Here is a 27,994-nt window from a genome sequence, read left to right as displayed (position 1 = left end):
GTCCTTTAACTTTGGGTATCATCGCGCAAGCTCGTAGCAGACGTCGCTGCAGAGGTACTGGTTCACCATCTGCACGAACGGGGTCGCCTCGTGGGACGAGCTCGAGTGGATGAGCGACGAGGGCGAGACGAAGACGTCCATGTGCGCGTTGAGGATGATGAGCACCATGTACAGGGAGAGCAGCTTGGAGCGCATTGCGTGCGACTTGAGGTCGCGCTCGCTGTGGGCGGGGCACGCAGGCACGGGGTTCGATAAGAGGTGATGTGGATGTGGTGCGAGGAGGAGAGAGCGAACCTTTCCGTGTTGAGGGGCTTCATTGTGAGCTTGCACGTGGACCGGAAGACGACGAAGGCGTCCTTGAGGAAGAGGTCGTTGATCGTCATCGTGTGTGCCGGGGGAGCATGATGCCCCTGGGCTAGGGTGCTTGGGTGAAGAGTGGGTTCGCTGGCGTGCGGGTTAGTCAAAAGGGGACACAAGTGGAACTGTGCGAGGGAGACCCACGCGTGAGGGGTACCCGGCCTGTCCGCGCCGTGTTCAATCCCGTTCGACGAGGGCAGCTCGAGGACAGACAAGTCGTCTTGGGCGGCTACCGGCGGCGAAAGAGGGAGCGGGATCTCGAGTGAAATGTCGTCTGCCGAGGGCGCCTCGTCCTAGGACGGCAGCGCGCGCGGCGGCTCAGTGTCCGGCATGGATGGCGAGAACGAGTCGTGCTTTGCGAACGGGGCATCGTCGGCCTTGGACGCGAGCGACGCGGTGGACTCTGCAGTGACGGGCGGGGCGACCTTGCTGTGCGATAAGATGTGGTGAACCATCTGGGTGAGGCCGCCCCGGGCGGCGGTCTGGTTGACGGGGTCGGTAGACATGAGGAAGACGTTGTAGACGGTGCAGACGGCCTTGAGGAGCGAGGACTGGTGGACGAGGATGGTGGAGGAGAGGACGAGGGCGAGGAGAGCCTTGACGACCTGGAGCCTAACCAAGTCGGCGGTGGTCTCAGTGCGACAGGTGGTGATAGTATGCACGACGAGGTCCACGAGCGAGGGCGGGGGGAGGTCGCTCTGGGAGGTGCTCGAGGTGGAGTGGCTGGGCCCAGACTCGGGGACAGGGGCGGGGACGGGAGGACGCGTGTTCGGGAGGCCTGGCCTCGATGAAGAAGGAGTAGGAGATGAGCTTGGAGATGCAGTCAAGGCTGGCGACCATGAGCTTCTCGTTGCGGGTCTCGCAAGCGAGGCAGAGGGGCTTGAAGATCTCGCGAGGGTGGTCGTCGCCCATGCCTGCGCGGACAATCTCGAGGGCGATATCGACGCCCTCCCTGAGCGGGGCGGTGTCGAGGGCGGAGGTGAAGAGCATAGTGGAGACGGAGTTGCTCTGGGGAATGCTCATGGAGCGCTTGTGGGAGGAGGGCGGTGTGGAGGAATGCGGTGGACATGCATGGGGAGAACGCGGTGTGGGTGTCGATCGTGCATGAGGCGTCGGTGGAGGAGAGCCGGGAGGACGGGGAGTGGTGCACGCGGTAGCTAAGGCTGTCTCTGCACGGGGGCGGGTCTTGCAGCGAGTTCTTGGATGGCGGAATTGGGGGAGGCGCTGGCGCAAAGAAAGACGACATACCTCATGGATATCCTCGTCGTCCGCACCCTCTCTCTTCCCAGCTTATCTTTCCGCCATCGCCGTTCCTCAGCGTGGTCGTTGTCGCTGTCGTCACGACCGTCAGTGTGGTCTTCATTGTCGTCGTCTTTGACGCTCAGATGGTCACAATGCTTGGAGCATTATCGGGCAGCGTGGGCGTGGGGGCGTTGGTGGAGCAGAACGCCTCCGCAGCCGACATCGTGGTGGCACAGGGGAAAGAGACGGCGGTGAGCGGGGGAGTAGGCGTGGACGAGGACAGAGACGGGGTCGGGAAGGGAAAGGTTAGTCCCTCGAGGATCTGTAGATAGTGACAACGCGCTGTCAGCAATGTGTGGACGCGACGCGACATTGCAGCGTGCTTGATCACGAGACGTTGAAGGAGCACTGTGTGCCGACACAGTCGGACTGTGTTCCGATACAGTCGGACTGTGCTCCGACACAGTCGGACTGTGTGCCGACACAGTCGGACTGTGTGGCACGACAATCATCGGACTGTGTGCGGCACGGCCGGACTGTGTGGCGCAGATTCACCGCCAAATCTCGGACTGTCACCGAGAATCCGGACTGTGTGGCGCTGAACCAGCGCCAAAATCCGGACTGTGTGCGGTCTCGGCCGGACTGTGTGGCGCAACAGAGAGACTGTGCACAGTGTGACAACAGTGTGACGACTGTGGGTCCGCAATCTCCCGACTGTGTGCCGCCCTTTCCCGATGCTGACTAAACTGTGTCTCCGGGTTGCAGAATACCCTCAACATCACAAACAATTACATATCTCTGGATCCCCTCATTCAAATGCTAAAATTAGGGTATACTTTGAAAGGTAGTGTATGTAGGAGCATTCTATTAGTTTTGCAATGGAAATCCAAGGACAATTGTGGACTGGAGACTCGGTTTTTTGAGGTTTTCTTTCAATTCTGTATTTTGCCTGTAACATCTTCAGTACTCCATGTCTACTAATGAAAATATTAGGGTACCATGACAAATACATTTTAAGCCTATTGAATCAGACAGAATTGTGTGCAACCTCGGATTTGGTTCCCAAAACCCAGACTGTGCTTCACACAGTCTGGTTTTAGGGGGTAGACTGTTTAAATCCATATCTATTGAACCCCTCATTCAATCTCACTGCTTCAAGGCCTCAAAGTTGAAGCAGGGTATGAAGATTACAGAAAGGGTTTTTTCATATTTATATTTACATTTAATTGGCAACACAGTAGTTTCGGATATCAGTGGACTCAAAAGTGTCGGTAATACTACTAGATTACAGAAAGGATTTTTTCATATTTATATTTACATTTAATTGGCAACACAGTAGTTTCGGATATCGGTGGACTCAAAAGTGTCGGTAATACTACTAGGACGTCTGTGACAACTGCATGACGTCTCAGACGTCGCGTCTCGTCTAGGACGCAGGCAGGACATCTCTGACGACTGCCGGACGTCTGAGACGTCCCCCCCCTCGTCTGTAGTGAATAAAAGGTGTCTGTGACGACTGCACGACGTCTCAGACATCGCGTCTCGTCTAGGATGCAGGCAAGACGTCTCTGACGACTGCACAACGTCTGAGACGTCGCGTCTCGTCTAGGATGCAGGCAAGACGTCTCTGACGACTGCACAACGTCTGAGACGTCGCGTCTCGTCTAGGACGCAGGCAGGACGTCTGTGACGACTGCACGACGTCTGAGACGTCGCGTCTCGTCTAGGATGCAGGCAGGACGTCTGTGACGACTGCCGGACGTCTGAGACGTCCCCCCCTCGTCTGTAGTGAATACAAGGTGTCTGTGACGACTGCACGATGTCTGAGACGTCGCTTCTCGTCTAGGACGCAGGCAGGACGTCTGTGACGACTACCTGATGTCTCAGACGTCGCGTCTCGTCTCAGACGACTGCTGAGACGTCGCGTCTCGTCTAGGACGCAGGCAGGACATCTGTGACGACTGCCGGATGTCTGAGACGTCCCCCCCTCGTCTGTAGTGAATAAAAGGTGTCTGTGACGACTGCACAACGTCTGAGACGCCGCGTCTCGTCTAGGACGCAGGCAGGACGTCTGTGACGACTGCACAACGTCTCATACGCCGCGTCTCGTCTAGGACGCAGGCAGGACGTCTGTGACGACTGCACGACGTCTGAGACGTCGCGTCTCGTCTAGGACGCAGGCAGGACGTCTGTGACGACTGCCGGACGTCTGAGACGTCCCCCCCCTCGTCTGTAGTGAATACAAGGTGTCTGTGACGACTGCACGATGTCTAAGACGTCGCTTCTCGTCTAGGACGCAGGCAGGACGTCTGTGACGACTGCCTAATGTCTCAGACGACTGCTGAGACGTCGCGTCTCGTCTAGGACGCAGGCAGGACATCTGTGACGACTGCCGGACGTCTGAGACGTCCCCCCCTCGTCTGTAGTGAATAAAATGTGTCTGTGACGACTGCACAACGTCTGAGACGCCGCGTCTCGTCTAGGACGCAGGCAGGATGTCTGTGACGACAGCACAACGTCTCAGACGCCGCGTCTCGTCTAGGACGCAGGCAGGACGTCTCTGACGACTGCCTGACGTCTCGGACGTCGCGTCTCATCTCAGACGACTGCTAGCCGTCAGTGATGTCCTCATGTCACCCGCACTGGCTGTACTCTCTCACCTAGCCTCTCACTTGACTCCTCACCTGCCGCCTCACCTGCCTCCTCATCTGCCTCCTCACCTGCCTTTTCACCTGCTTCCTCGCCTGCCCCCTCACCTGCCTTCTCACATGTCTCCTCACCTGACTTCTCACCTGGTCCCTCACCTAGCCTCTCACCTGCCTCCTCACCTGGCCTCTCACCTGGCCTTTCACCTAGCCTCTCACCTGCCTCCTTACCTGCCCAACATCTTGGATTTTTTTCGTCTCACCTACCATCCGCCTACCACCTCTTATAACCTAACCGCAGTGAGGCTCGTCATGCAGTGAGGCTCGTCATGTCAGGCGTGTATCGGGACTCAGCCCTGTCAATACACGGCTGACATGACGAGCCTCTCCAGCCGCAGTGAGGCTCGTCATGTCAGCCGCGTATCAAGACTCAGCCAAGCTGATACGCGCCTGACATGACGAGCCTCTCCAGCCGCAGTGAGGCTCGTCATGTCAGCCGCGTATCGGGACTCATCCCTGTCAATACACGGCTGACATGACGAGCCTCTCCAGCCGCAGTGAGGCTCGTCATGTCAGCCACGTATCAAGACTCAGCCAAGCTGATACGCACCTGACATGACGAGCCTCTCCAGCCACAGCGAGGCTCGTCATGTCAGCCGCGTATCGGGACTCATTCCTGTCAATACACGGCTGACATGACGAGCCTCTCCAGCCGCAGTGAGGCTCGTCATGTCAGCCATGTATTAGCATGGATGCCTTCTTCACCTCTTAATGGCCTCTTTAGCCCTGCCATACCCCTGTCCTACCCTGAACCTTCTAGCTTTTCAGGTTAGAATCCTGATACGCGCCTGACATGACGAGCCTCTCCAGCCGCAGTGAGGCTCGTCATGTCAGCCGCGTATCAAGACTCAGCCAAGCTGATACGCGGCTGACATGACGAGCCTCTCCAGCCGCAGCGAGGCTCGTCATGTCAGCCGCGTATCGGGACTCATCCCTGTCAATACACGGCTGACATGACGAGCCTCTCCAGCCGCAGTGAGGCTCGTCATGCAGTGAGGCTCGTCATGTCAGGCGTGTATCGGGACTCAGCCCTGTCAATACACGGCTGACATGACGAGCCTCTCCAGCCGCAGTGAGGCTCGTCATGTCAGCCGCGTATCAAGACTCAGCCAAGCTGATACGCGCCTGACATGACGAGCCTCTCCAGCCGCAGCGAGGCTCGTCATGTCAGCCGCGTATCGGGACTCATCCCTGTCAATACGCGGCTGACATGACGAGCCTCTCCAGCCGCAGTGAGGCTCGTCATGTCAGCCACGTATCAGGACTCAGCCCTGCCAATACGCGGCTGACATGACGAGCCTCTTCAGCCACGGACAGGCTCGTCATGTCAGCCGTGTACTGGCATGGGTGGCTTCTTTAGCCCTGCCATACCCCTGTCCTACCCTGAACCTTCTAGCTTTTCAGGTTAGAATACCCCTGTCCTACCCTGAACCTTCTAGCTTTTCAGGTTAGAATCACGCGTATATTGTCCCAACACATAACATATTTGGGTATATGGAGGGCCGTGCGACGAACCTCGCACTGCGCGCGGTGCACCCCGGCGAGCGACCTTTCATTATTGCGCGCTCGACATTCCCAGGTTCGGGGCATTGGACAGGGCACTAGGTATGTCGTCGTCGTCCTTCTTTCCGCCGTACCGGCGTTTCGCCAAGCGGTACTGATTCGCGGATAGACCTGTCAGCTTGGGGATAACTACAGCAAGTGGGCGTACATGGCGCACAGCATCGCAGGCGTGCTCCAGTTCCAGCTGTTCCAAATCCCGATGGTCGGCGACACGTGCGGCTTCAGTGCGTAGTCCTTGCCGTCGATTCACCTGCTTGCTCGAGCCTAACCGTGGGTTATAGTGTGCATACGCGGAGCAGTCGGCAACACGGACAAGGAGCTGTGCAATCGCTGTATGCAGCTATCCGCGTTCACGCCGTTCTACAGAAATCACAACCAGCGCGGCGCGCTGTCCCAGGGGCCTTACGGATGGGACAGTGTCGCCAGCGCGAGCAAGACCGCGATCTCAATACGCTATGCGCTCCTGCCGTACTGGGTGAGCCTCTTCGTATGCTAGAGATTCAAATCCGTGATTCATCGTTGACCGCGGACGGGATCAGGCAGTACACGCTGTTTGCCAACGCCTCGACGAACTGCACACCTCCTGTGCGCGCGCTCTTTTTTGAGTTCCCCGACGAGCCGGAGCTGTTTGCGGTGGACCGCCAGTTCATGGTCGGGAGCGACATTCTCGTCACGCCTGTGCTCGAGCCCAATGTGTCTACTGTCGACGGTAGGTCGACATGGAATTCATACCCGCTCGATTGCTCATCCCCATTGTGTCATGTCAGGCATCTTCCTTGGCCGCGGGCAGATAACATGGCGCGACTGGTACACCCACACTGCAGTAAACGCGACCGTGGGCGCGCCGACCACGCTTTCCGCGCCCCTCGGGCACGTCAATGTGCACATCCGTGCGGGCGCCGCACTCCTCACACACGCGCAGCCGGCGTACACGACAAGCGAGACGCGAGCGGGGCCGTACGCGTTGCTTGTTGCACTCGGTGTTGACGTCGCAGCATACGGCACGGCGTATCTCGACGACGGGACCTCGCTCCCGCTACCGGACTCCCCAATCGCGAACCGGACGGTGCGGTTCATCGTGCACGCGGGCGCGCTCACGATTGAGAGCACAGGTACGTTCCGCGTGGAACAGCCGCTTGCGCGCGTCACGGTGCTCGGAGTGCCGAGCGCGCCTGGGAGCGTGTTCGTCGGCGGGCAGGAGGCGGCACGGGGTGGATAGACGTACAACGCAGACGTGGAGCAGCTCCTGATGAACGGGTTGGCAGTCAACTTAAACAACGGGCATCTGTCTTGGTTGTGACGCATCGCACGTTCTGGTTTTTGAGTTGGTTCTTTTCCTTGCTTGTCATCTACATTGACCTCTCCCTACGGGCGCTGGTCGTGAAAATAGTCCACTTACTGGCGTTGGTACTGACATCAAATGTGTGGGGATTTGAGGGGGTTTGTGAGGATCGGGAGGGCGACGGGTGAGGGTGAGGGCTCACGGTGGCACACTTGGAGAGGCGGGAGTACGCGCGGCGGACGTAGAACTCGCCATCGGCGATCTGGGGCTGCTCGATGTCCGCCTCGCGGTGCTCTATGATCTTCGTGGGGCCTTCAACATGCAGCGCCGTCAGTCAGCCGTCACGGGCGGGGAGAGGTGCGGCGGAGGACGCACCGTTGAAGGAGGCATGCGCGACGTAGTCGTAGTCGGATTCGTCGGCGCGCAGGCGCTCGTAGCGGCCGTAGCTTGCCTGGATGTTGGCGGGGCTTTTTTGGGGGGCGTGTGCGGCTGCGGCTGCGGCGGCGTTAGCGTGGACGACCAAAGCGGTCTGTAGAATGGAAAGGACTGTGGGAGACTCACTCTGTGTCGGTATCGTTGGCGACGTCAGCGCCGGAGTAGTACCACTGGACCTTAGCCCAGACCTACGGTGCTCGCGTCACGGCGAGGACGCGTCAGACGCGCGGTGAACACACGCACATACGCATACACACGCACACACGCACACACGCAGAGGGGCAGCAGCACGGGGGCGGGGCGGGGTGGGTGCTTACCCCAGGGTCGTCCACGGGGCGCGTGAGCGGCCGGCGTCGTGCGAACTCGAGGATCCGACCGACCCAGAGCTCGTGGGCGAAGTAGGAGGATGTCGGGAACCTAAACTAACTTTCCCATGCTGCCATCGCAAGCCGCCTTGCGCTCACTCATTTCGGTGCTTCCGTCGAGGGGTCGCACGTGCACGCATCAGAGGCGGGATTGTCTAACGAGGAGGTCAAGTGAGCGAGCAGCCATAACGACAAGGAGGCTGCAGAGGTTGCGGGACACATGTTGAGCAAAGGGCGGGTGGAAAGGGCGAGAGCGAGAGGTACGAACCTTGGTAACGCTCAGCCTTCCTCTGCCTAGCTCATTCCTCCGCCACCAGCTGCTCCTTGACCTCCTCGTCGACGCGCTAAAGCGCGTATGGCTTAATATTTGTGATCCTCTGTGTGCGGAAGCGAGGGCACGTGGAAGGACGGCGACAGTGTGGGGACGCCAACTGTTGTTGGACCGCGGGGTCTCAGTGGTGACGCAGGTCGAGGGAGGGAGAATGAGGGGGCAACCTTGCGTGGTGTCGAGGGGACGCGCGTGAGCGCTTGGGCATGAGGGCACAAGCGTGAACTTTGATGGCCCAGGAGGTCGAGGGGCACTGGATGAACACGAGCGTGGGCTCGAGGACATGACCATGGGCTCGAAGGGAAGAGGATACGCGTGCTCAAGGATTTGGATCCCAGGTGGTGCGTGCGCTGAAGGGGACGAATATGCGCGGGCGAAATTGGGGGCGGAATCGCAGCTTCATCGGGTTGAGCGGACAGGCGGGCGGAATGGTTGCGAGGGCACTGGGTGGTGGGCGTGCTTGTGTTCACAGATATGAGTGTGCGTATGTGGGGTCGAAGGGATGCACGGCCGGAAACGTGGGGTGCGTGGGCTGAACGGACGAGTGTCGAGGGGAGACAGGTAGGCGGCGGGGCGGGCGGAAAGGATGAGGTCAGGATATACACATGTGTGGGGAAGGACTGGCGCCACGAGGGACGACGACGCACCTTCATGACGCTTGTCCTGGTCAGCGAGCGTGCATCTCCCCATAGATATCCTCGTCCTCCACGCCCATCCATGTTCCCAGCCCGTCTCTCAGCCGCCACCGCCGCTGCCGGTCCTCTTCTTCCTACGCTACCAGCCAGTTAGGTTAGGTCGAGGATGGGACTGTTGACGAATGTGAGATCGAGTGTGCGCAAACTCGAGAGGACGAGGGCGACGGGGATGAGGGGATGAGGGGTCAAGCGTGCACGGGGTCGAGTGTGCCTTTGGTTTTGGCAACGATCCAGGACGAGGGAGGAGTGGTCGAGGGGCCGTCGAGAGGTTGTGCGTGCACGCGTGCGCGAGCTGGATGAGTCATGCGGAAGCGGATCTGGGTCGGATCTGGGTCGCAGGCGAAAGCGGATGCGTGAGCTCAAGGGATGAAAGGGATCGAGTGCATTCGGTGGCGGACGGGCGTGGGCTAGATGAGTCTAACTTGGGCTTGACGGGACAGGGGGAAGCGCGCGGACGAACGGGGATAGTATGCAAAGGCAGGTGCATGGCGTTGAGGGGTCGCACGTTCACGCATGGGCACAAAGGCAGAACTGGCTATTGAGGGAATTAAGTGAGCGAACGGGCTTGGCGTTAGAGATCGAGGGCGTCGCAGGGTCGGCAGAAAGGATCAGAGCGGTAGGTACACACCTTGGTGACGCTCGGCCTCCCTCTCCCTAGTTCATGTCTTTGTTGCCAGCTGTTACTCACCCTCCTCGTCAACACACTAGAGCGCGTGTGGCATGATGTCTGCTATGCTTTGTGCGTAGGCTCTGGGGCTTGAGGGGACGAGGTGACGTACGCATATAAATTTGGGTCGCAGGCAAATGGATGCATGTACTGAAGAGAACCGAGCGTGCGCAGGCGGGATCGAGGGTTAGGTTCGACGCTCGAGCGGGTCGAGAGGGCAAGAGTGGCGTCGGGCATGCACAGGATCTTGGCGGTGACACGGTCTAGGATGCCTGGGCGAGTGACCCGAGCGAGGAAACCTTCGACTTGAGCATGGAGATGGTGCTCTGCGCAGCAGCCTGTTGAACTTTGAGCGTGCGCAAGAGCTTGAGTGAAGATTTGACCCGGGAGGCGAGGGCATTGAGGCACTCCTGTGACACGGAAGGCATTGAAAGCTGGAGTGCAAAAGGTTCTTGTAGGGACAACGACAATCTTCTACTAAAATACCGAGTTGCTTGAGCTGTCGTGTTGCTAACAACATAGAGGGCGCCGTGGGACCTTGCCAATCCGATCGACTGAGTTGAAACTTGGAAGGCTGCGAGGTAGGAATCTGCAAAGAGGAAAGGAATGGGTGAGGTCGATGAATGCAGGAGAAAGAGAGAAACGGCACGTCGAGACTTGCAGATAAATGAAACATGGTGGGAGAGCTTGAAGGGCCAGAAATAACATGCCATACCGAGGTTAGCGCACGCGTAAAGTCTCTCATGATATACCCAAGCGGCACAAGTACCTACAGAAAGATCTGAAATCATTGTTAGACAAAGATAAGGACCACAATGGGAATCCTCAACACTGCTTGCTTTCTCAAGGCCTCGGCGGAGGCACATCGTCCGTTTGCAATGCCGAGGGCGGGAAAGAAGGGACAACGAAAAGTAGAATACAGATACACTTACAGGAGCAGGGGTCTGTCATGGTTATGGTTACAAGTCGTCTAGTGCGCGTAGAGCAGAGTTTGCTCCGGTTTTGCAATTCATCGTTGTGTGGTAATGGCTTAGGGAGAACACCATGTCCGCCGCGACGGTGATGTGCGTCGATCTACTCTCATTCGCCAGCTCCTCGTTGGGCAGCTTTCGTGTGCGCCTAGAAACCACAATGAGAGAATTAAATTAAAATTCAACAAGTCGACACGCGTCTACGCAAACACGATCGGAGCACGCGCGACATAACCTTTGCGCGCATCCAAGGACGTCAACGCCGCTGCTGATCAACTGCATATGCTCCAGCTGGCTCACGCACGAGAGCACCTCGCGCCACGAGCCCTTGAGGTTATTGCCCTCCATGACTGTGACGTCGAGAAGCGTCTGGGCCGCCTCCATGTTCTTTGTCTTCATCTCCCCGAGGTTGTTCAGGAACGTGAACTTTGCGAGCGTCGTCACGAACGCGTTGCGCTCCAGCTCGAGATCGAAGAAGCACACGATCCGGATCGCATTTCGGAAGCCGTCGAGGCAGAGCTCCACGACATCCAGGTTGTCCGTCTCCTGCAGTGGGCCCGAGATCCCCGCGAGGAACGGGATCCACGCGACCTCGACGCGCTGAAGAACTGCTCGCCGCTCCGCGAAACCTTGCACTAGGACCGCATCATCGTCCTGAACAGCGCCTGCATAACCGACGCGCGAGCAAACCACCCCAGCACCGACATCTCGACGCTCGACGCCATCAAGAAGCACGCACCTTGGTCTTGTTCACCATGCCATTCGACTGCAGCATATACGCCTCCCTCTGCAAGTCCTGCCCGACCGTGGCGAGCGCGCTCGCTAGCCCCGCACCTGGCGCGAGCGACACGACTAGGCTCGAGTCCACCTCATCCTTGATCCGGATCCCATTGTTCACGATGTCGTCAAAGATGGCGGACAGCAGCTCCTCGGGGAGGTCCGCGCCCTCGTTGATCCCGCGGTTGTTCTTCACGAAGTCCGCGCGCGTCATGCGCTTCTTCACCTGCGGATTGTGCGCATCCGTGTTGAGCAGGATGACCGAGTACGAGATCACGTAGGCGGTGTCTGCAACGGAAACGGGGCCGTGGCGCGTCAGACGCGCGCGCGGATGAGCAGCGCGTGGGACACGCATCGGCGTTCGCGAACGGTGTGTTTGCATTGCCCTCGATGTAGCGCTCGGCGAACTTGAGCATGAACCGATCGATCTTCTGCGCTTCCCCGGGCAGGCGGAACGCCTGCAGGTAGACGCGCAGCGCGTCGACGAAGGGCATGTTCCGCAGGTCGAGCATGTTGACGAACGTGTACATGGTCGCGATGTTCTCCTCGTCCCTGCAACCCGATGAGCCATCGCAAACGGAGGAGGTGGAAAACGCGCACCCTTCGCCGAGGTACTCACCGATCATCGACTTGCTCAGCCCATTGATATGCAACAAGAACCGCGCGACGTCCTGCGGCGCCTTACTCAGAATGAACCCGTCTCGAGCAAAAGTTGTATGCCCTAACACCCGCCCATCGGTCAGCCCTCTTCGGCCGAAGAAAACACGCACTCGCTTTGGCTTAAGGTTGAACTTCTTGACGCCCTCCAGCAACATCGTCTTCTTCTGCTTCGCGCTCTCGAACCGGCCCGGGTCGTCGTGGATATCCGGCGTCGGTTGCCTCGTCGCCTCCGCGCTCGGGCCACCCGTCGGGAGCCTATCCAGCGACTGCGACGCGTCGGGCGTCAATCCCTCAGGGCACCCGTCCTCGCCGACGCTGGCGCACCATGCACCCGCCGCCGCCGCGGCCAACGCAGAGTCGGGCGCGGTGCCCCACGCGACGAGCGAGCGTAGCACGGCAGTGAGGCACTCGAGGCTCTGGCGGCAGAGCTGCTGCTCCGAGTGGCCGAGCGCGGATGTATCGAGCGAGCCTGAGACGGCCACGGCGGACGTCACGAGTGACGGCGGGATGCCCGGCGCGTACGCCTTGCTCGTGGGTATCAGCGTGGGGCTCGCAGGGTCCGCCGGCTTCTGCTGCGCGGCGGACGGGAGCGTGCTGGTGCCGATCTTGGTGATGATGTTCATGAGGCTGCGCGCGCGGCGGGCAGGGTGTTCAGCGAGCTGCATACACAGACAAAAAAAAACAAAGAAAAAGAAAAAGAAAAAAACAGAGGGCAGAGCAGAGCAGAGGAAAAGAGAGGAGGCGGGGCATGCTCACTGCTCGTAGATGTTGTCTGCGACTTGGCTGTCGCAATCATAGTTGAGATAAATCTCGACGAGCGCCTGCGGATCGTGACAAAGGCGTGGCAGCATACCCAAGATGGCGGCCTTCTGCTTCAGCGTCGACGTCTTCATCTCGAGAATCGGGAAGAAGATCTCGTAGAACGGGACCTCGATCTCTTTCTGCAGGCGCAATCAAAACAAAACTAGGTCTGCGAAGACAGACCCCCTACGCGCGTGTGCACCTTGAGCTTCGTCCGGAGGCCCGTGATCACGCGCCAAAATATCTCGACGCTGATCTCGAACACCTGCGGAACGGGGCTGGCTGCTTTCCTGCTGAGGCTGAGGCAGAAGTACTAGTTCGCCATCTGCACGAACGGGGTCGCTTCGTGGGACGAGCTCGAGTGGATGAGCGACGAGGGCGAGACGAAAACGTCCATGTGCGCGTTGAAGATGACGAGCACCATGTGCAGGGAGAGCAGCTTGGAGCGCATCGAGTGCGACTTGAGGTCGTGCTCGTTGTGGGCGGGGCGTGCAGGTGCGGGGATTAGTAGGGGGTGATGTGGATGCGGTGCGAGGAGGAGAGAGCGAACCTTTCCGAGTTGAGGGGCTTCATTGTGAGCTTGCACATGGATCGGAAGACGAGGAAGGCATCCTTGAGGAAGAGGTCGTTGATCGTCATCGTGTGTGCCGGGGGAGCATGATGCCCCTGGGCTGGGGTGCTCGGGCGAGAGCTCGCTCGCGTGCAGAACAGTGAAAAGGGGACACAAGCGGAACTGTGCGAGGGAGACCCACGCGTGAGGGGTATCCGGCCTGTCCACGCCGTGCTCGATCCCATTCGACGAGGGCAGCTCGAGGACAGGCAAGTCGTCGTGGGCAGCTACCAGCGGCAAAAGAGGGAGCGGGATCTCGAGCGAGATGTCATCTGCCGAGGGCACCTTGTCCTGGGACGGCAGCGCGCGCGGCGGCTCGATGTCCGGCGTGGACGGCGCGAACGAGTCGCGCTTTGCGGACGGGGCGTCGTCAGCCCTGGATGCGAGCGACGCGGTGGACACTGCGGCGGCGGGTGGGGGTCGGTGGACATGAGAAATATGTTGTAAACGGTGCGGACGGCCTTGAGGAGCGAGGACTGGTGGACGAGGATGGTGGAGGAGAGAACGAGAGCGAGGAGGGCCTTGACGACCTGGAGCCTAACCGAGTCGGCGGTGGACTCGGTGTGGCAGGTGGTGGTGGTATGCACGACGAGGTCCACGAGCGAGGGCGGGGGGAGGTTGCTCTGGGAGGCGCTCGAGGTGGAGTGGCTGGGCCCGGACCCGGGGACAGGGGCGGGGATGGGAGGATGCGTGTTTGGAAGGCCTGGCCTCGACAAAGAAGGAGTAGGAGATGAGCTTGGAGATGCAGTCAAGGCTGGCGGCCGTGAGCTTCTCGTTGCGGGTCTCGCAAGCGAGGCAGAAGACGGAGTTGCCCTTGGAGATGGTCATGGAGCGCTTGTAGGAGGAGGGCGGTGTGGAGGGATGTGGTGGACATGAATGGGGAGAACGCGGTGTGGGTGTCGATCGTGCGCGAGGCGTCGGTGGAGGAGAGCTGGGAGGACGGGGGTGGTGCGCGCGGTAGCTGAGGCTGCCCCCACGCGGGGGCCGGTCTTGCAGCGAGTTCTTGGATGGCGGCGTCGGAGGAGGGGCTGGCGCAAAGAAAGATGACATACCTCATGGATATCCTCGTCGTCCGCGCCCTCTCTCTTCCCAGCTTATCTTTCCGCCATCGCCGTTCCTCAGCGTGGTCGTTGTCGCTGTCGTCATGATTGTCAGTGTGGTCCTCGTTGTCGTCGTGTTTGACGCTCAGACGGTCACGATGCTTGGAGCGTGATCAGGCAGCGTGGGCGTGGGGGCGTTGGTGGAGAAGAACGCCTCCGCGGCCGACATCGTGGTGGCGCAGGGGAAAGAGACGGGGGTGAGCGGGGGCGTAGGCGTGGACGAGGACAGAGACGGGGTCGGGAAGGGAAAGGTTAGTCCCTCGAGGATCTGTAGATAGTAGAAGTAGAGGAAAAGAGAAGGAAACATCAGTACACGTCCTCAACGATGCTAGCTTTATCAGGGCCTCGGCGGAGGCCCATCGTCCGCTTGCATCATTGAGAGCGCAAAGGAAAGAGAGCGCAAAGGAAGCGGGTGTCGAGAAGTAAAAGGAACAAAAGATAACTCACAACGAAAGGTTTAAAGTGCTCATTTCGCTCATCTGGACCAGTGTCTGCGCTGGTTTCTCAACCGATCGTCCTGTAGAAGAAGAGGATGTGGCCGATGGCCTGTCGAGAAGTCTCTGGCTTGCAGGCTAGCAGAGGATGTCGACATTAGCACGGACAGGGTGTGGACGAGGGATCGCGGAGACGGAAGAGGTACTGAGAGACGAGCATAGACCGAAGAGTTGGATTGAGAGCTGTTCATGACGATCGAGGTAGAGTGGTGCTCCTTCCACTTCGGGCGAAAAATTTCGCCCACAAATCGTGTGGGTGAACGGACCTGAGTTCAAAATATAAATATAAATACAACAAGAAAAATAATACAGGCTGTAGCTACAGAGGAGCACCTAAGAAAGTAGCTTCGAGGGAGGTGTATATGCACGCAAAGTACATGGAATGAGTCGCGCGGACTACATCCATATGCTATTGGCCGATAAATAGAAAGAAGATACAAGGGGAGAATGAGGCTGCGAGCCTGGGCATGTTGCGCGACTGTACTCTCGAGACTGCTGGAACAGTGATAGCGCGTGTTCTGCTGCCATCGTACACTCGACTAGCTCGCTTGAGGCCCTCTAGTGTCATGTGTCCGACAACGTTCTGCCGAGAAGGCTGTTCGTGATGTCAAATGTCAGCATCAAGAGCACGAGAGAGGAGGAGAGGGAGAGGAGGAAAGAAGGAAATGAGGCCGGCGAAGGCGGCGGCCGCGTGCTGTCTGCGCAGGCTCCCCACCAAGCCCAAATTCACCTTCGGCGAATTTGGGCTGTGGGGAGCCTGCGTGCCGCAGACAGCACGCGGCCGTTTCTGCAACATGACTTGTCCACCGGCACTTTTACGCTGCGTGGAGCGACTGGGCGCCTTGGACAGCGCGCCGCCAATTCTCGTCCTGCTTTGTCCTGCAACCAAGTGTCGACATTGAGCTGATCCGGCATTGTTTCAAGCGAGTCGTGGGTGGATGGAGAAGTGGATGGTCCACAGGGCTAAGCATGGTGGAAGACTGGGAAGGCGAAGAGCATCAGCGCGGATGTGTTGGAGCGCGCGAGAGGCGAATTTGGGCTTCTTGTCGTGGTGCAACAGGTGGCGGTCGAGCGCACTGGGTGGCGGGAGTGCGTGGCATCGAGGGCGGGAGTGCGAACAGTCGAGGGTACGCAAGTCGAGGGAGGGGCGGGCGGATGGGAGGAGTAGTCGGTCCACACATACGAGGAGGAACCAAGGGGCTGATAAGACGAGTGTGTGGGGGTTCGAGGCAGGGATGTTGAGGGAGGGGACGATAACAGGAGGTACGTACCGTCGTACCGCTCTGCCTGCTCGACGAGCGTGTGTCCGTCACCATCGTCCCGTCACTACACCCTCGTCTCTCGACAGCCGCTGTCCCTCCTCTGCCTCTATCACCATCGGCTCCTTGTTCTTCTCTTCAGCGTGCTCAACCTCACGTGATAAGATAATCGCTTTGCTCCACGCGCCGTGAGACAGGATGGGCGCAGAGGAGTCGTTTAAAGAGGATGGCGCTGACGCGGATGTCATGGATGTTGATGAGAAAAGAGACAGCAGTGGAGGTGGCAGAGGGTGCGGAGAGAGCATGGAGCAGGTGCCTCGAGCATTGCAGCTGCAAACTGTAAGAAAAAATGCTATCAGCAGTGCACACTTTCTCTGAGCATCTGTTGTCTGCTGGCGTCGACGAGAGCACGCAGAGGAAGGGTTCAGAAGAAGAAAAAGCTCACTAATGAAGTCTAAAATGTCCTGAGAGAGCAAGGAGACCTCGGCTGAGGAAGCGTGTTGCGCTCGATGTTCAAAGGTGCGGGGAGGGTCGACGCGACGCGACGTGGCGGTGTGCTTGATCACGAGACGTTGGAGGGCACTGTGTGCCGACACAGTCGGAGGGAAAACTCCGACTGTGTCCGACACAGTCGGACTGTGTGCCGACACAGTCGGAGGGAAAACTTGGACTGTGTCCGACACAGTCGGACTGTGTTCCGACACAGTCGGACTGTGTGCCGACACAGTCGGACTGTGTTCCGACACAGTCGGACTGTGTGCCGACACAGTCGGACTGTGTGGCGCGACAATCATCGGACTGTGTGCGGCACGGCCGGACTGTGTGGCGCTGATTCACCGCCAAATCTCGGACTGTCACCGAGAATCCGGACTGTGTGGCGCTAAACTAGCGCCAAAATCCGGACTGTGTACGGTCTCGGCCGGACTGTGTGGCGCAGCAGAGAGACTGTGCGTGGAGTGACAACAGTGTGACAACTGTGCGCCCGCAATCTCCCGACTGTGTGCCGCCCTTTCCCGATGCTGACTAAACTGTGTCTCCGGGTTGCAAAATACCCTCAACATCACAAACAATTACATATCTCTGGATCCCCTCATCCAAATAATAAAATTAGGGTATAATCTAAAAGGTAGTGTATGTAGGAGCATTTTATTAGTTTTGCAATGGAAATCAAAGGACAATTGTGGACTGGAGACTCGGTTTTTTGAGGTTTTCCCTCAATTCTGTATTCTGCCTATAACATCTTCAGTACTCCATGTCTACTAATGAAAATATTAGGGTACCATGACAAATACATTTTAAGCCTATTGAATCAGACAGAATTGTGTGCAACCTCCGATTTGGTTTCCAAAACCCAGACTGTGCTTCACACAGTCTGGTTTTAGGGGGTAGACTGTTTAAATCCATATCTATTGAACCCCTGATTCAATCTCGCTGCTTTTGGGCCTCAAAGTTGAAGCAGGGTATGGAGATTACAGAAACTATTTTTTTGTATTTATAGTTGCATTTAATTGGCAACACAGTAGTTTCGGATATCGGTGGACTCAAAAGTGTCGGTAATACTACTAGGGGGCGTAACTGGCCTCAATAGGTCAGGTGCCAGCATTGCCACCGGCAAGGAATTGGAAGTCATGATCAAGAACGACTTATTGAAGGATGCCGACTTCAAGGAGCGGAAAATAATGCTGGTAGGGCGCAGGGGGATTTTTTCAACAGTCTCCCCCTGCTCCTTCGGATCTCAAGGACCAGGTCTCAAATTGGGACGACATTTCATGATGTCACAAGTCGCCTCCTCCCGCCTCCTTGTCATTGGCCACCCTCACTCGAGCCTTGACGCATGTCATCCTACAGCAGATGGATATTGCTTAGAGCTGTTCCGTGCAGCGCTGAGCGCGCTATGGCCAAGACCAAGACTAGGACCGGGCGGCTCGTCCGAAGGGCAATATGCCTTCGAAGTTCGAATGCTAGCACATGTGATAAAGTTCAAGCCATTTCAGGAAGACTATTGGTGGTGCCAACGCCGGGGACATTGTCGTCGACAACGATGGGTACATGGTTGTCGACGCACTATATCAAGCTGCCTAACGCACTATTACTCTACCGAATGAGGCCACTTTCGTCATAAAAACGAGATGTTTCTTTAGGATCGATGCCCCTCTCTGGCCTCTAGTGCAATCGCCTTGAATTCCTTAGGAAAGTGAAGTTTGTCGTTGCCTTTCCGCAGCCTGGAAGTGAGGTTGGATGCGTGTTGACGCATTGCTAGTAATCCCTTGAATGCACGAATCCTGTGTTCGACGTTGTACCTGGTGAATAAATCTTCGAATTCTCTGCCTAACTGGACACAATGAAAGCCCCAGCTCGGCGTTGCGGATACCTTTCCGTGAGGGTCGGGATCGGATCCCTGGATCTTAAGAACGGGAAAGAAGGCAAAGACCAGGAACCCCTCGGTATCGTATCCAATTCCATACACAAAAAGCCATTTGGGAATCTGATTGATGATGTCGGTCAAAAAGTGAATCAAGACTCTGCATCTACTCACCTTGATCGCTTTCCAGTCAATTTCCCCATCAGGCTTCAAAGGGGCCGATCCTATCAGGTGGCCTATGAACACCTTCAGGGTAGGTTGAAGAGACCACGCAAGTTGGGCAGATATGCGATGCATAGATGCGCATACACCTTTCTCTCCTGCCGGTTTCGCCTGAGGCATGCGAAACTTCATCTTGGCCTCGCCGAGAAACACAACAGGCTGTAGCATGTCATACTTTTGAGAGGATTCAGTCTTCATTCTGACTGCGCAGTCGGGTGCAGCCTGAAAGCCAAAGCAGGCCAGTGGGATGGGAGTCTTGAGAGGAATCCCCCAGTGATCTCACGATATCAGGGTGAATTTATGCGATCTAGACGAAGATGAACATACGATGTGGTATTACAATGGTGAATCTCAAAGAACTTCGCTATCTTCGCCCCGACATCTCGTTCAACTCCTAGCTCTGAAGAGGCTAGAGGAGTTTCCGGGGATGCGATAAATCAATGAAGGCCCATGCAATATCGCGCTTTCCTCGATATCTAGCGGCGGAATCCCAATGAGATATGCTGACGTAGGATGACGACGACTTTTTCGTACGCATTGCCCTGTTCTCGTACTTGATGAGCTCCTTATAATCTGTGTGGTTCAGGTGTAAGTTGTCGATGTACCATTTCGCCATAGCTCTTGTAGTTGTGTCTGAATTTTTAGCAGAGACGTCTGTCCAAGAACGAACGTCATCATCAGTGTTACGAATTCAGGAGGGAACGAGACGAACTGGCCACTCTTCCGGGATGAGCAAGGTTTCGGTGTCTGCAAGTTCCAAAATTGATTGTGCATTGTCGACGATGGCGAAAAACGATGAATCAATGAATGCCGAATCCTCGTGCATTCCAATCTCGAATTCGTAGAAGCACCAACCGTACTCCCGTACCAAATGATACTGCTGGGTATTACTAGAGAAAGAGGATCAGCCGCATCAGTACCAAGGGACTCATGGGCCGTACCTAGCCGTCAGGGTTGTATTCACCGAGTTTGATTGGCTGGACTCGCTTGCCGCCGGTGCACGGGATGATCTCCACGGAACCCCGTTCTTTTGCTGCCATTCTCCGATTTGTGATGCTTTGATCCGTCTAGTCCAGTCTTCTTCCTTTTCCCTCGCTCTCTCGTTGGTCGCTGGCTTGATCTTGATAGCAGCGTGATCAGCAAAAAGAAGACGGGTATCGATCTTCCCCTTGCCAGCCTGGTTAGTAGACCCGTTATCTTCTTGACTTGCTGTTCCCAAATTGGCAAATGCCTCCGTTAGTCGCAATCTACCTCTATCCAAGTCAAGGCTGGGGCCAGTCTCCCTCACTGTCGGTCTTTATAAATGTGGTAAGTCAGTGGGCGACAAAGGAATTCCTGATATGGTGATTGACATCTGGCTATGCTCAGGGCTTCCCATCTCTTCAACGCGCCTTTCACGATCCCGTTGGCGAGCGTGGGTCCGCAGACGCTCTGGCGTCTTTGGCTCGACTTCCATTGAGAGTGATGGCCCCTCCCTGATATTATGCAGAGGATGATTATAAGCCTATGAAGACGTTTGGATCTGGCAAAATCGGGCACATACATGAGGATCGGCGCTGTGTGTAGGTCGCTCTCAAAACTTTGTGCCTAGAGTCTCACCTTTATAGGTTACGAATTTACAGCGGACCGGAAAGCTCGCACGAGCTGAACTAGTGGTGAACTTCTGCACCATCAAGGGGTCGTTGACTCATCAAGGAAGATTGCCTGCAGCTTCAAGAAAGCAATATGGAACACCGCGAAGAGAGGTTGCTTCCAATTCGACGTTTTGCTGACAGAGGCATTCGGCGTCATTTCGCCAGCCCGGAATTTCCCTCGGCTCTCCGCGTGTTCCTAAGTTCGGCTCTGAGCGTCAACGCCCTTCAACGCCTCACTTGAAGGAAATACAGCATGGGTCGCTTCTGTTCAAAGCTTCAGTACCCGAGCTTTCTATTACAATTGTATGCATGTTCATCATCACGGCTGAGGTTCGACAGGTGGTCCGCGGGTTACCTAGAAGGGGACTGTGGTGCACGCTTTACTACACCATTATAGAATACTATCATCTATCGCTTCAACTCTCGCGAACGGGAACGCCTGAGTCCTCAGGACACGAATTCTTAGTACCTGGTCAATTGATGGCTACGAATGTGGTTTGATTAATTAGGTGCAGACAGGCTGCCTCTGAACTAGTTGATATGGTGAAAATCTACTCTCCGTATATGTGACTATCATGAATATGATGCATTATCTTATTTCGTACAATCAGTCAGGCTGCAGTTCACGAGCCAGAGCAAGTCTCGCTTAAGATGTGAGACAAAGAATTCTTCCGTCATTGCGGCAAGGATAATACAATTAAGACAGACGACAGACATGACAGTTCTTTAATATGCCATATACGCACGCGACAGCTCCGTAAATACCTCGGTTATGCGAACAGTGTGTCTTTGGACCCTCAGCAATGTCTTGACCACCCTCATGCGATCCCTCATCGAAGCCGAGGCGATAAGCGATGGCAATCGATATGCTTCAGAACAACAGAACCCCCACTCAACGCGGCCAGACGGCGTTACGCTGTATCGAGGGAAGAAAGCGTACACCATACAATCGGACTTTGAGTGATTTATCGCGTAAAAGAATAAGTCTTCCGGAAGATCAGGTCGCAAGTGAGGGATTTCAGATCTTAGAGGCTAGAGTTGCTCCAAGGGTTAGTTCTATCAGGATGCTTTGAATCACATACGTACGTACGTTCCATTCTGGTATCCACTGGCCATCGGGTGCTTGATATTTCTTCACGATATACGTCACAAGAAGTTGCAAGGCCGGTTCGAATATCTTCGCAAGCTTGACAATTCCATGGGATCGATCCGGGAATGCGTAGCTCCCTTCTGACGGTTGATCCGGTTCGATCTCATGCCTTGTGAGATCGGGAATAGAGTCAACGTAGTCCACCGCAAACAAGACTGGCGAAAAACCCCCCGGAAGGCCGTTCGGGAGCATGCACTTCGAAGGTGTGCAAGCAAAGTCCAAGCGGACCGAGGACCCAAAACCTGCACAGTAGATTGGCAAAGCAATTGGAGTGAAACTTCACAAGAATTCAATTAGCAGTTTTTGTTATGCTACGAGTACAACACGCACCGGATGACATCGCAGCCTGGAATTTGATAGCAAACTGAAGGAAGCACGAACGAGAACAGTGAACCTGGGAGATGCTCGTGAAATCCGATGTACCTGTCGGCGTCGCATTTGGAAAAAAGCTTGAAGAGCATCCATCTGATGTCATATATTTTCAGCGTGGGGTCTCGAATCTCGTGGAGAGTTATTTTTGCATGTGGGTAAGCTATGTCTGAGATGCTCTCCCTGGGCTTGAATTCGACATAGTCATGGAGTTGTTTGTTCAGATACTCTGTTAAAGCAGCAGTGAGGGTTGCATCAAGCAATGATCCACCTGAAGTCTGTAATTCGCATTCAGATTTGCATCATAACTAAACGGAATGAATCACGATGATGTACCTTCCAGTCGTCTGGGATGGCTATCGGAACGGGAAGCCACTGCTGCTGACGCTTCAAGAACAGCAATATGAGCTCGATTCCGCAGTCTCCAGGTCCAAAGCGAGACCTGATGAAAAAATTCCATCTATGTGGCCCTTGCCAGAGCATTCTACATCGTGAATGTTGGGGTGAGTTGCACTTTTTATTCACAGGAAGGCACGTACTGCAAGTTTGATCTTGAGATATTTAGGGTGCGGTCTGCTCCAGCCATTCCAAACTTGTCCAGCCAAGCCGGTAGAGATGCATAGGGGACAGCGTCTGCATCCATGGGGATCGAAGTTATCATTCTCATCGACTCGCCGTCAAGGTTATTGACAGCCAGGTTGTTGGGGATTGTTTGGACAAATTCTCGCACCAGCAACCGAGCGCAGACGATCGCCCTGATTGTATCGGCAAACAGACTATCTTGTACGTATTATAAATGGAGAAGATTAGCTCTGGAACACGAATCTGATCCGCTGAGATGCTTGCACCCAGCCGTATAAGGTCACGACGGCTACTTACCCACCACACGACTCGATGGAATCTTCCTCTTGCGCACATTCTGAGACTGATGAGAGCTTGTTACGACTGTTATGTGACAGCGGCATCTCGCTGCACAAAACAGATGAAAGGGTTTTACTTGACACGTACGTGCCGTTCTCGCGAATTCAGCATGCACTTCGGACTGACGATGAGCAATGTAAAAGGACATGGGTTTACAGCGACGACGTCTCAACAATAGATCCTGGTGTTGCCAGAGCATGTACGGAGCAACTCGAGTTCGTTCGTACACTCAAAGAAAGCTGGACCGCAACTAGGCCACATACGCTCAGCATACCAGAAAGGTGGAAGGTGCGTGTTGCTGCACTACTATTGAGAGGCTTAGGTGAATTGGTCTTGTTCTCAGAGCGAGGCTCAGAAGACGACATGGGTGACAACAGATCATATGAATGCAGCCGCCTTGATGCATTGGATTAAACCCATTGAAACCTACATTACCTACATCTCACAAGACGAGGTCCTCAGGCGACACGACGGCCTGGAAGAGTCCTTTCTACCCGACTTTCTACTCCACTGCCCTAGTTATGTTGATACTCGACTCCAAAGCAAGGATCAATGGAACAACCCGAAATATACTTTACCATTCTTCCTCGATGTGATCACCTATCCCGGCGACGAGGGCAGTGCAGATATGGCCATCCCTGGATTTTTTGTGCCCACTCCAGGATGCACTCTGTATGGGTAAGTTTTCTCTCGGTTCGATCTCTTTTCCAAGCTGAGCTCTATCGACAGCGATGTCGAGAATGACTTCCCACCTCCCCTTGAGAAGCATGGTCATCTACCCAAAACGTTCTCCGTTCTGCACAGCTCATTGGGGCCATCAAACTGTAGTCGCCCCAAGGCTAAAGCTAACTTCATACACCCTGCGCTTCTGATTGGCATCAAGGGCCCTGCGCGTTGGCCGGCTCAAGTATCTTTGTCAGATTCTGCATCTATCCCGTCATCTATGGAGCAGACGCTTCACGACCTAACCCAAAGGGTTGAGCCGAACCTGATAGCCTTACTGATGAATTGGCACTACCAATGCGATCAAAACATCAGAGGGATTGGGATACCCTCGCTCCCCTCATACCGATGCATACCCCCGTGGTTCATGCAATTTGGATTGATTTACGATGCCCACGGCCTCGTCATCGTCGCTCACATCCCATTCTCCATTCCTCCCTCCGCCACCTCGAAGTCCATTTCCGCTCCACTCTCCTTTCTCTCATGCATAATCGATCGTCTGCCCATACATGGACTGTTGGACGTCCTCCCATCCTCTATTTCACATGAATCACGCATCCTTGGGAATTTCAGGGCTGCACTAGCTTTGTCCTGTCTTCAACGACACGCATTTGTTATGTCCGCGATCATGGACGGAGTGAATTGGCCTTCTTCTATCGCGCAAGATGATTTCGAGGAAGTTGAGGATGGACAGGAACAAGACCAAGACCAAGACCAAGACCAGTCAAGCTCAGATGCACAATCACACTCGGAGTCGGCGTCATCAGATGATGGTGAATTCATGTAGCTCAGTGGACTGGTTGTGCATAGTAGAAAAATCATACAGCGCGAACGTTAGAGATATCGAAAGATGTACATAGTCTGTGCACGATTGAAATCAATTGTAATGCACAGAGGTCGATAGGACACGCCTCCTGAATCCCATCTGTAAACTTTGGAGGCCACAATAGACAATGCCTCAATGGCTTTGGCGAGAAATCAGCTAATTTCGGTTTGAAGGTCCAGAACTCATGAACTCAAAACGACAGATGGCCTCTCCACGAAAAGAATAGCTATGACTTGTATCCGTATACGCAAATGTTAGGTCTAGAGAGCCTTGTTCCGGACATGGTCTCCTAATCCACATGTATGTGGCATATTGGCCCACATATAAAAACAACCTATCTCGCCTGAATCGCTTGAATCGTTACGGGTGGTTCTTGTTGATCCTTGCCGTAATAGAAGAAATTGCAGGATCAGTTCAACGTCATGGTACATGACGGTGGAATTCATGGCGAGGCGTAGGCACTGTAGTGAGGTGATCAAGAAGTGCATGCTCGTGTTTCGAAGGACGATACATCAAATGGAGAATACAAGGGCAAAGTAGTGGACACATACTACGTGTTCATATTCATGAAGAATACAACGTCAGAACACCGTACCGATTCTCGCATAGCAGAAGAATTAGCCGTCGTGATGGTCGGAGCATGGATGAAAAATGAGCAGCGCGGAAAAATAGTATTGTATATCGCAGTGAGAATGTGATGCAGTATCTGGGCGTAAGAAGACTCTAAGAGGTGTGGTGCGCACAATTGAAGCGGCGATGGTGTGGCGCGTAGATAAACGGCGTGTCCAGTTGTCTCGCTGCGGTCTTCTATGAACGCATGTTCGAGTAACCGTGAGCGTCTCGAGGTGTCTGTCAAGAACGCTCTGATTTGAGACAAGGCACATATGACTGATCGTATCGGTGAGCGCCAGAACGATAGATATCAGAATCAGAACCTGCCTGAACCTACTCTTGTTCTCTGCGCGATAAAGATCATCCTGGAAATCCTAGAGCCGCGCATGGACAAACTGTTGAGATGAGAACATGTTTGACACAATGATGCTTAATCACGTATGTCTGGCAGCTGACAACCAGTATCTCGACGTGACCTCTTCGGCTTTCTTGTGTTCACTAGAAGGCTTCACTCTCAAGAAAGTAGATCAGAGGACTCGGGCTTCGCACAGTAGGGAAATACGTTCTTCTCTGGGCACTCGGTTGTAACGATTCACCGATCACAACGCCGCGCCTTCTTTCGTAGACCGAAATGAGTTCACAGTAAGACATTCTTTAGATTGTGACAGAGGCACGATGGATCATCCCAGATGGTTGTTGTTTTCTTCGCAGCGCATATCGACAGACCCGAGAGATGAGACGAGACTGACGTCGCCGTGCAATGACAGAGGCTGCCGCTTCTTCACGGAGTCCTTGGGGACATGAAAAAATCGTGGTCATAATTTCATGTGCACGAGTTCTCGAGAGAAGGTGGCTCCAGGCATCCTATCAACGCCCCTGCAGCTATGCGGGATCAGATGTCGATTACATACTGGATTCCTCAATCTTGTAGACTGACCTTGATGGGCGAGCTTCCATGGCACAAGATCAAGAAGCGGTAGTTTGCTTGTGTGACTGACAAGACACCCATCTCTCCTACCGTAGAGGCGCCTATCCATTGTGTAATACGAGTGTGAATAAAATGTAGAAAGCGGCGAAAAGAATGAGCGGCGGTGTAGGTGCTAAGCCAGAGCGACCCTTTAGCAACGTTCAAGAGCTAGCACTTATCTACACTAGATGCGTTGATATTGAAGAAGTAACCTTAAAAGGACAGATATGCAGACACGTTCCACGTGGAGAGGAAGATACAGAGCCCCACGACGAGACGAGATTGTGTGAGAATGGTGAGCATGATAAGGTGCGACTAATACAGTGAGATCGCACACATACCTTTGAGAACCATCGATCTCTGTCGCTCATTGGTACCCTTTGGTACTCTACTGGTCTGAAGTAGACCATGATAGGCGTACAAAGATGCATCGGGCCAATTACAAGAATACTAGTAAGACAACGTACCAAGCTTGTAACTCGTAGTTCATCGAATCGATGAGAGTTTCTTCTCGCATCGGTTATCGGGTGAGTGAATGCGCGGAAAAGAGACCTTAGAAGTGTGCAGCCTCTAGAACCATACCAGTCGACGAGACTAGGCATAAGTAGAGACGGCAGGGATAGAGAAATAGACAATATAGCTCTTGAAGCATCACCGTGAGTGTGGAGACAGGTAAGAGCTGATAAAGTTCAACACTGAGAGAGAAAAGAACGAGAAGAATGAGACGCAGTGTCGGAGTGAAAAAGAAGCAATCGTGACCGGTCGCCAAGCGGTTTGGTGAATGCAACAACAATCTTCAGGAGAACGCAAGAGATCCTCTAAGTTGGATGAATAATTGCGCCCGCGGATGGCCTTACGGGTGGCAAACTCGGTGTGGGTGACGATGAGCAACGGAGCAAGAGCAAGAGGGCAAGAGCAACGGGAAAAAACATCGACCAAAAGGACAGCGCCGGCGGGAGCAGAGCTGTCGCTAGTTGCCGGCACCAGCCCTGCGCTGACCAAGAGGCGACGTCCTCTTGTCCGCTAGCTCCATGCACCACTTCAGTCTGTTGCAAGTTGGACGTATAGACTCTACGCTTTCTGCTCCACATCTCTGAATATCCCCGGTAAGTTGACAATGCGCTCTAACTGGGGAAGACCGCAAATCTTGCATCAGTATGTTCTTCCAGCATCATACCTTATCAGAATCCTTTCGAGGCGATCATCCATCCTGGACATTCATTGCTGCCTAGATATCATCCTGGTCACCTGTCGATGCAAGGTGCCGGCAGTCAGGGTCATCTTCAAGGTATATCTCGCCGACTACTCATCAAGATTTTTCAATCCGATCCATTTGATTGTCAAGCCTCTCATCTCCGAAGGAGTGCACAAATGACAATCGAATGATTGAAGGCTCAAGCAGCGACGAGGCTCCTTTGATAACAAGTTTCGTGACACAGGGGCACAATTACCGGCAAAATCGGAGCCAGCGAGTCACCACTCAGGGTGCTTAGAAGTTGCGCACGTACTGACCTCAATACAAGATACCTAGAATTTCATCAGAACAGTGATCTATCTTGGATCAAATCTGGACCCTTTATCCCAAGCGCAAGCCACAATATTTCTGCGTGATAGCGTGTTCAATCGTTGAAGCGATTTAGACTGAACAAGACAGGTGGACTACGTCAAGATGCACAGAGCCACACAACTGACAGCGGATTGATTTCGATCGCACTAGATATGGTGGCCTCCAGGCTGGAGACTTGAAAGCGATTTGCAGTACCCATTCCTCTGCAACGTCTGCCCTTGTCTTTCTAACTCTACTTAACACTTCTGAATGGCCACCGCATTCTACCATTCTTATCACACAGCGTAAGCGCTAGACAACCTCTCGCTTCTCCACTGCTTCTCGCTTACA

The 27,994-nt window shown here is 54.9% G+C and overlaps 12 protein-coding genes across 12 annotated transcripts; 4 read left to right on the top strand and 8 right to left on the bottom strand.

Annotated features, from left to right (window-relative positions):
* Positions 1–126: 126 nt before the first annotated feature.
* Positions 127–383, bottom strand: HETIRDRAFT_247127 (uncharacterized protein; the record flags this gene model as incomplete). Its single annotated transcript, XM_009553523.1, has 2 exons — positions 127–220; positions 295–383. Coding segments are annotated over 2 exons (183 nt in total), but the record flags the coding sequence as incomplete, so codon positions are not given.
* Positions 384–650: 267 nt separating this feature from the next.
* HETIRDRAFT_106312 (uncharacterized protein) lies at positions 651–1,822 on the bottom strand (the record flags this gene model as incomplete). Its single annotated transcript, XM_009553522.1, has 3 exons — positions 651–1,055; positions 1,093–1,581; positions 1,751–1,822. The coding sequence occupies 3 exons, from the start codon at positions 1,820–1,822 to the stop codon at positions 651–653; spliced, it is 966 nt and encodes a 321-aa protein (XP_009551817.1).
* Positions 1,823–6,015: 4,193 nt separating this feature from the next.
* Positions 6,016–7,086, top strand: HETIRDRAFT_174998 (glycoside hydrolase family 31 protein; the record flags this gene model as incomplete). The annotated part of the gene is made up of 4 exons (XM_009553521.1): positions 6,016–6,091; positions 6,149–6,342; positions 6,411–6,576; positions 6,635–7,086. 4 exons carry the CDS (start codon positions 6,016–6,018, stop codon positions 7,084–7,086), a joined length of 888 nt encoding a protein of 295 aa, XP_009551816.1.
* Positions 7,087–7,177: 91 nt separating this feature from the next.
* Positions 7,178–7,461, bottom strand: HETIRDRAFT_389970 (uncharacterized protein; the record flags this gene model as incomplete). Its single annotated transcript, XM_009553520.1, has 2 exons — positions 7,178–7,265; positions 7,352–7,461. Coding segments are annotated over 2 exons (163 nt in total), but the record flags the coding sequence as incomplete, so codon positions are not given.
* Positions 7,462–8,248: 787 nt separating this feature from the next.
* Positions 8,249–8,930, bottom strand: HETIRDRAFT_455350 (uncharacterized protein; the record flags this gene model as incomplete). Its single annotated transcript, XM_009553519.1, has 3 exons — positions 8,249–8,293; positions 8,349–8,530; positions 8,591–8,930. The coding sequence occupies 3 exons, from the start codon at positions 8,928–8,930 to the stop codon at positions 8,249–8,251; spliced, it is 567 nt and encodes a 188-aa protein (XP_009551814.1).
* On the bottom strand, positions 8,771–15,212 carry HETIRDRAFT_152365 (uncharacterized protein; the record flags this gene model as incomplete). Its single annotated transcript, XM_009553518.1, has 18 exons — positions 8,771–8,809; positions 8,925–9,507; positions 9,601–9,699; positions 9,752–10,228; positions 10,369–10,408; positions 10,683–10,758; positions 10,915–11,324; positions 11,350–11,675; positions 11,737–11,939; positions 11,988–12,674; positions 12,804–12,988; positions 13,051–13,147; positions 13,184–13,834; positions 13,888–14,271; positions 14,331–14,486; positions 14,511–14,659; positions 14,711–14,826; positions 15,161–15,212. The coding sequence occupies 15 exons, from the start codon at positions 15,210–15,212 to the stop codon at positions 9,903–9,905; spliced, it is 3,858 nt and encodes a 1,285-aa protein (XP_009551813.1). The 3' UTR covers positions 8,771–8,809; positions 8,925–9,507; positions 9,601–9,699; positions 9,752–9,902.
* Positions 15,213–15,845: 633 nt separating this feature from the next.
* HETIRDRAFT_442172 (uncharacterized protein) lies at positions 15,846–16,689 on the top strand. The gene has a single exon (XM_009553516.1). The coding sequence runs from the start codon at positions 15,991–15,993 to the stop codon at positions 16,501–16,503; it is 513 nt and encodes a 170-aa protein (XP_009551811.1). The 5' UTR covers positions 15,846–15,990; the 3' UTR covers positions 16,504–16,689.
* Positions 16,510–16,689, top strand: HETIRDRAFT_412073 (uncharacterized protein; the record flags this gene model as incomplete). The annotated part of the gene is made up of 1 exon (XM_009553517.1): positions 16,510–16,689. The coding sequence occupies one exon, from the start codon at positions 16,510–16,512 to the stop codon at positions 16,687–16,689; it is 180 nt and encodes a 59-aa protein (XP_009551812.1).
* Positions 16,690–18,448: 1,759 nt separating this feature from the next.
* Positions 18,449–20,351, bottom strand: HETIRDRAFT_430202 (uncharacterized protein; the record flags this gene model as incomplete). Its single annotated transcript, XM_009553515.1, has 7 exons — positions 18,449–18,796; positions 18,848–19,117; positions 19,404–19,468; positions 19,501–19,549; positions 19,608–19,785; positions 19,837–20,190; positions 20,248–20,351. 7 exons carry the CDS (start codon positions 20,349–20,351, stop codon positions 18,449–18,451), a joined length of 1,368 nt encoding a protein of 455 aa, XP_009551810.1.
* An 857-nt stretch (positions 20,352–21,208) lies between these two features.
* Positions 21,209–22,735, bottom strand: HETIRDRAFT_389963 (uncharacterized protein). The gene is made up of 5 exons (XM_009553514.1): positions 22,588–22,735; positions 22,385–22,532; positions 22,010–22,326; positions 21,620–21,956; positions 21,209–21,561 (listed from the first exon to the last, which is right to left on the bottom strand). The coding sequence occupies exons 1-5, from the start codon at positions 22,713–22,715 to the stop codon at positions 21,256–21,258; spliced, it is 1,236 nt and encodes a 411-aa protein (XP_009551809.1). The 5' UTR covers positions 22,716–22,735; the 3' UTR covers positions 21,209–21,255.
* Positions 22,736–22,942: 207 nt separating this feature from the next.
* Positions 22,943–24,479, top strand: HETIRDRAFT_328125 (uncharacterized protein; the record flags this gene model as incomplete). Its single annotated transcript, XM_009553513.1, has 3 exons — positions 22,943–23,257; positions 23,313–23,647; positions 23,699–24,479. 3 exons carry the CDS (start codon positions 22,943–22,945, stop codon positions 24,477–24,479), a joined length of 1,431 nt encoding a protein of 476 aa, XP_009551808.1.
* Positions 24,480–26,412: 1,933 nt separating this feature from the next.
* HETIRDRAFT_328763 (uncharacterized protein) lies at positions 26,413–26,699 on the bottom strand (the record flags this gene model as incomplete). The annotated part of the gene is made up of 2 exons (XM_009553512.1): positions 26,413–26,493; positions 26,565–26,699. The coding sequence occupies 2 exons, from the start codon at positions 26,697–26,699 to the stop codon at positions 26,413–26,415; spliced, it is 216 nt and encodes a 71-aa protein (XP_009551807.1).
* Positions 26,700–27,994: the final 1,295 nt, after the last annotated feature.

Source organism: Heterobasidion irregulare (assembly GCF_000320585.1).
Source record: "Heterobasidion irregulare TC 32-1 unplaced genomic scaffold scaffold_11, whole genome shotgun sequence".
Classification (NCBI taxonomy): Eukaryota; Fungi; Basidiomycota; class Agaricomycetes; order Russulales; family Bondarzewiaceae; genus Heterobasidion; species Heterobasidion irregulare.
The sequence above is the reverse complement of the archived record's forward strand: the minus strand, read 5'-3'. Positions and strand labels throughout refer to the sequence as shown.

Bases quoted from the DNA above. Each gene is read 5' to 3' on its own strand.
- HETIRDRAFT_389963 (XM_009553514.1), bottom strand. From the start codon at position 22,715: ATGAGAATGATAACTTCGATCCCCATGGATGCAGACGCTGTCCCCTAT. The intron at 22,327-22,384 runs GTACATCATCGT...TGCGAATTACAG, and splicing joins CCATCCCAGACGACTGGAAG to ACTTCAGGTGGATCATTGCT. The intron at 21,562-21,619 runs GTACGTACGTAT...GAGCAACTCTAG, and splicing joins AGTGGATACCAGAATGGAAC to CCTCTAAGATCTGAAATCCC.
- HETIRDRAFT_442172 (XM_009553516.1), top strand. From the start codon at position 15,991: ATGGAGAAGTGGATGGTCCACAGGGCTAAGCATGGTGGAAGACTGGGA.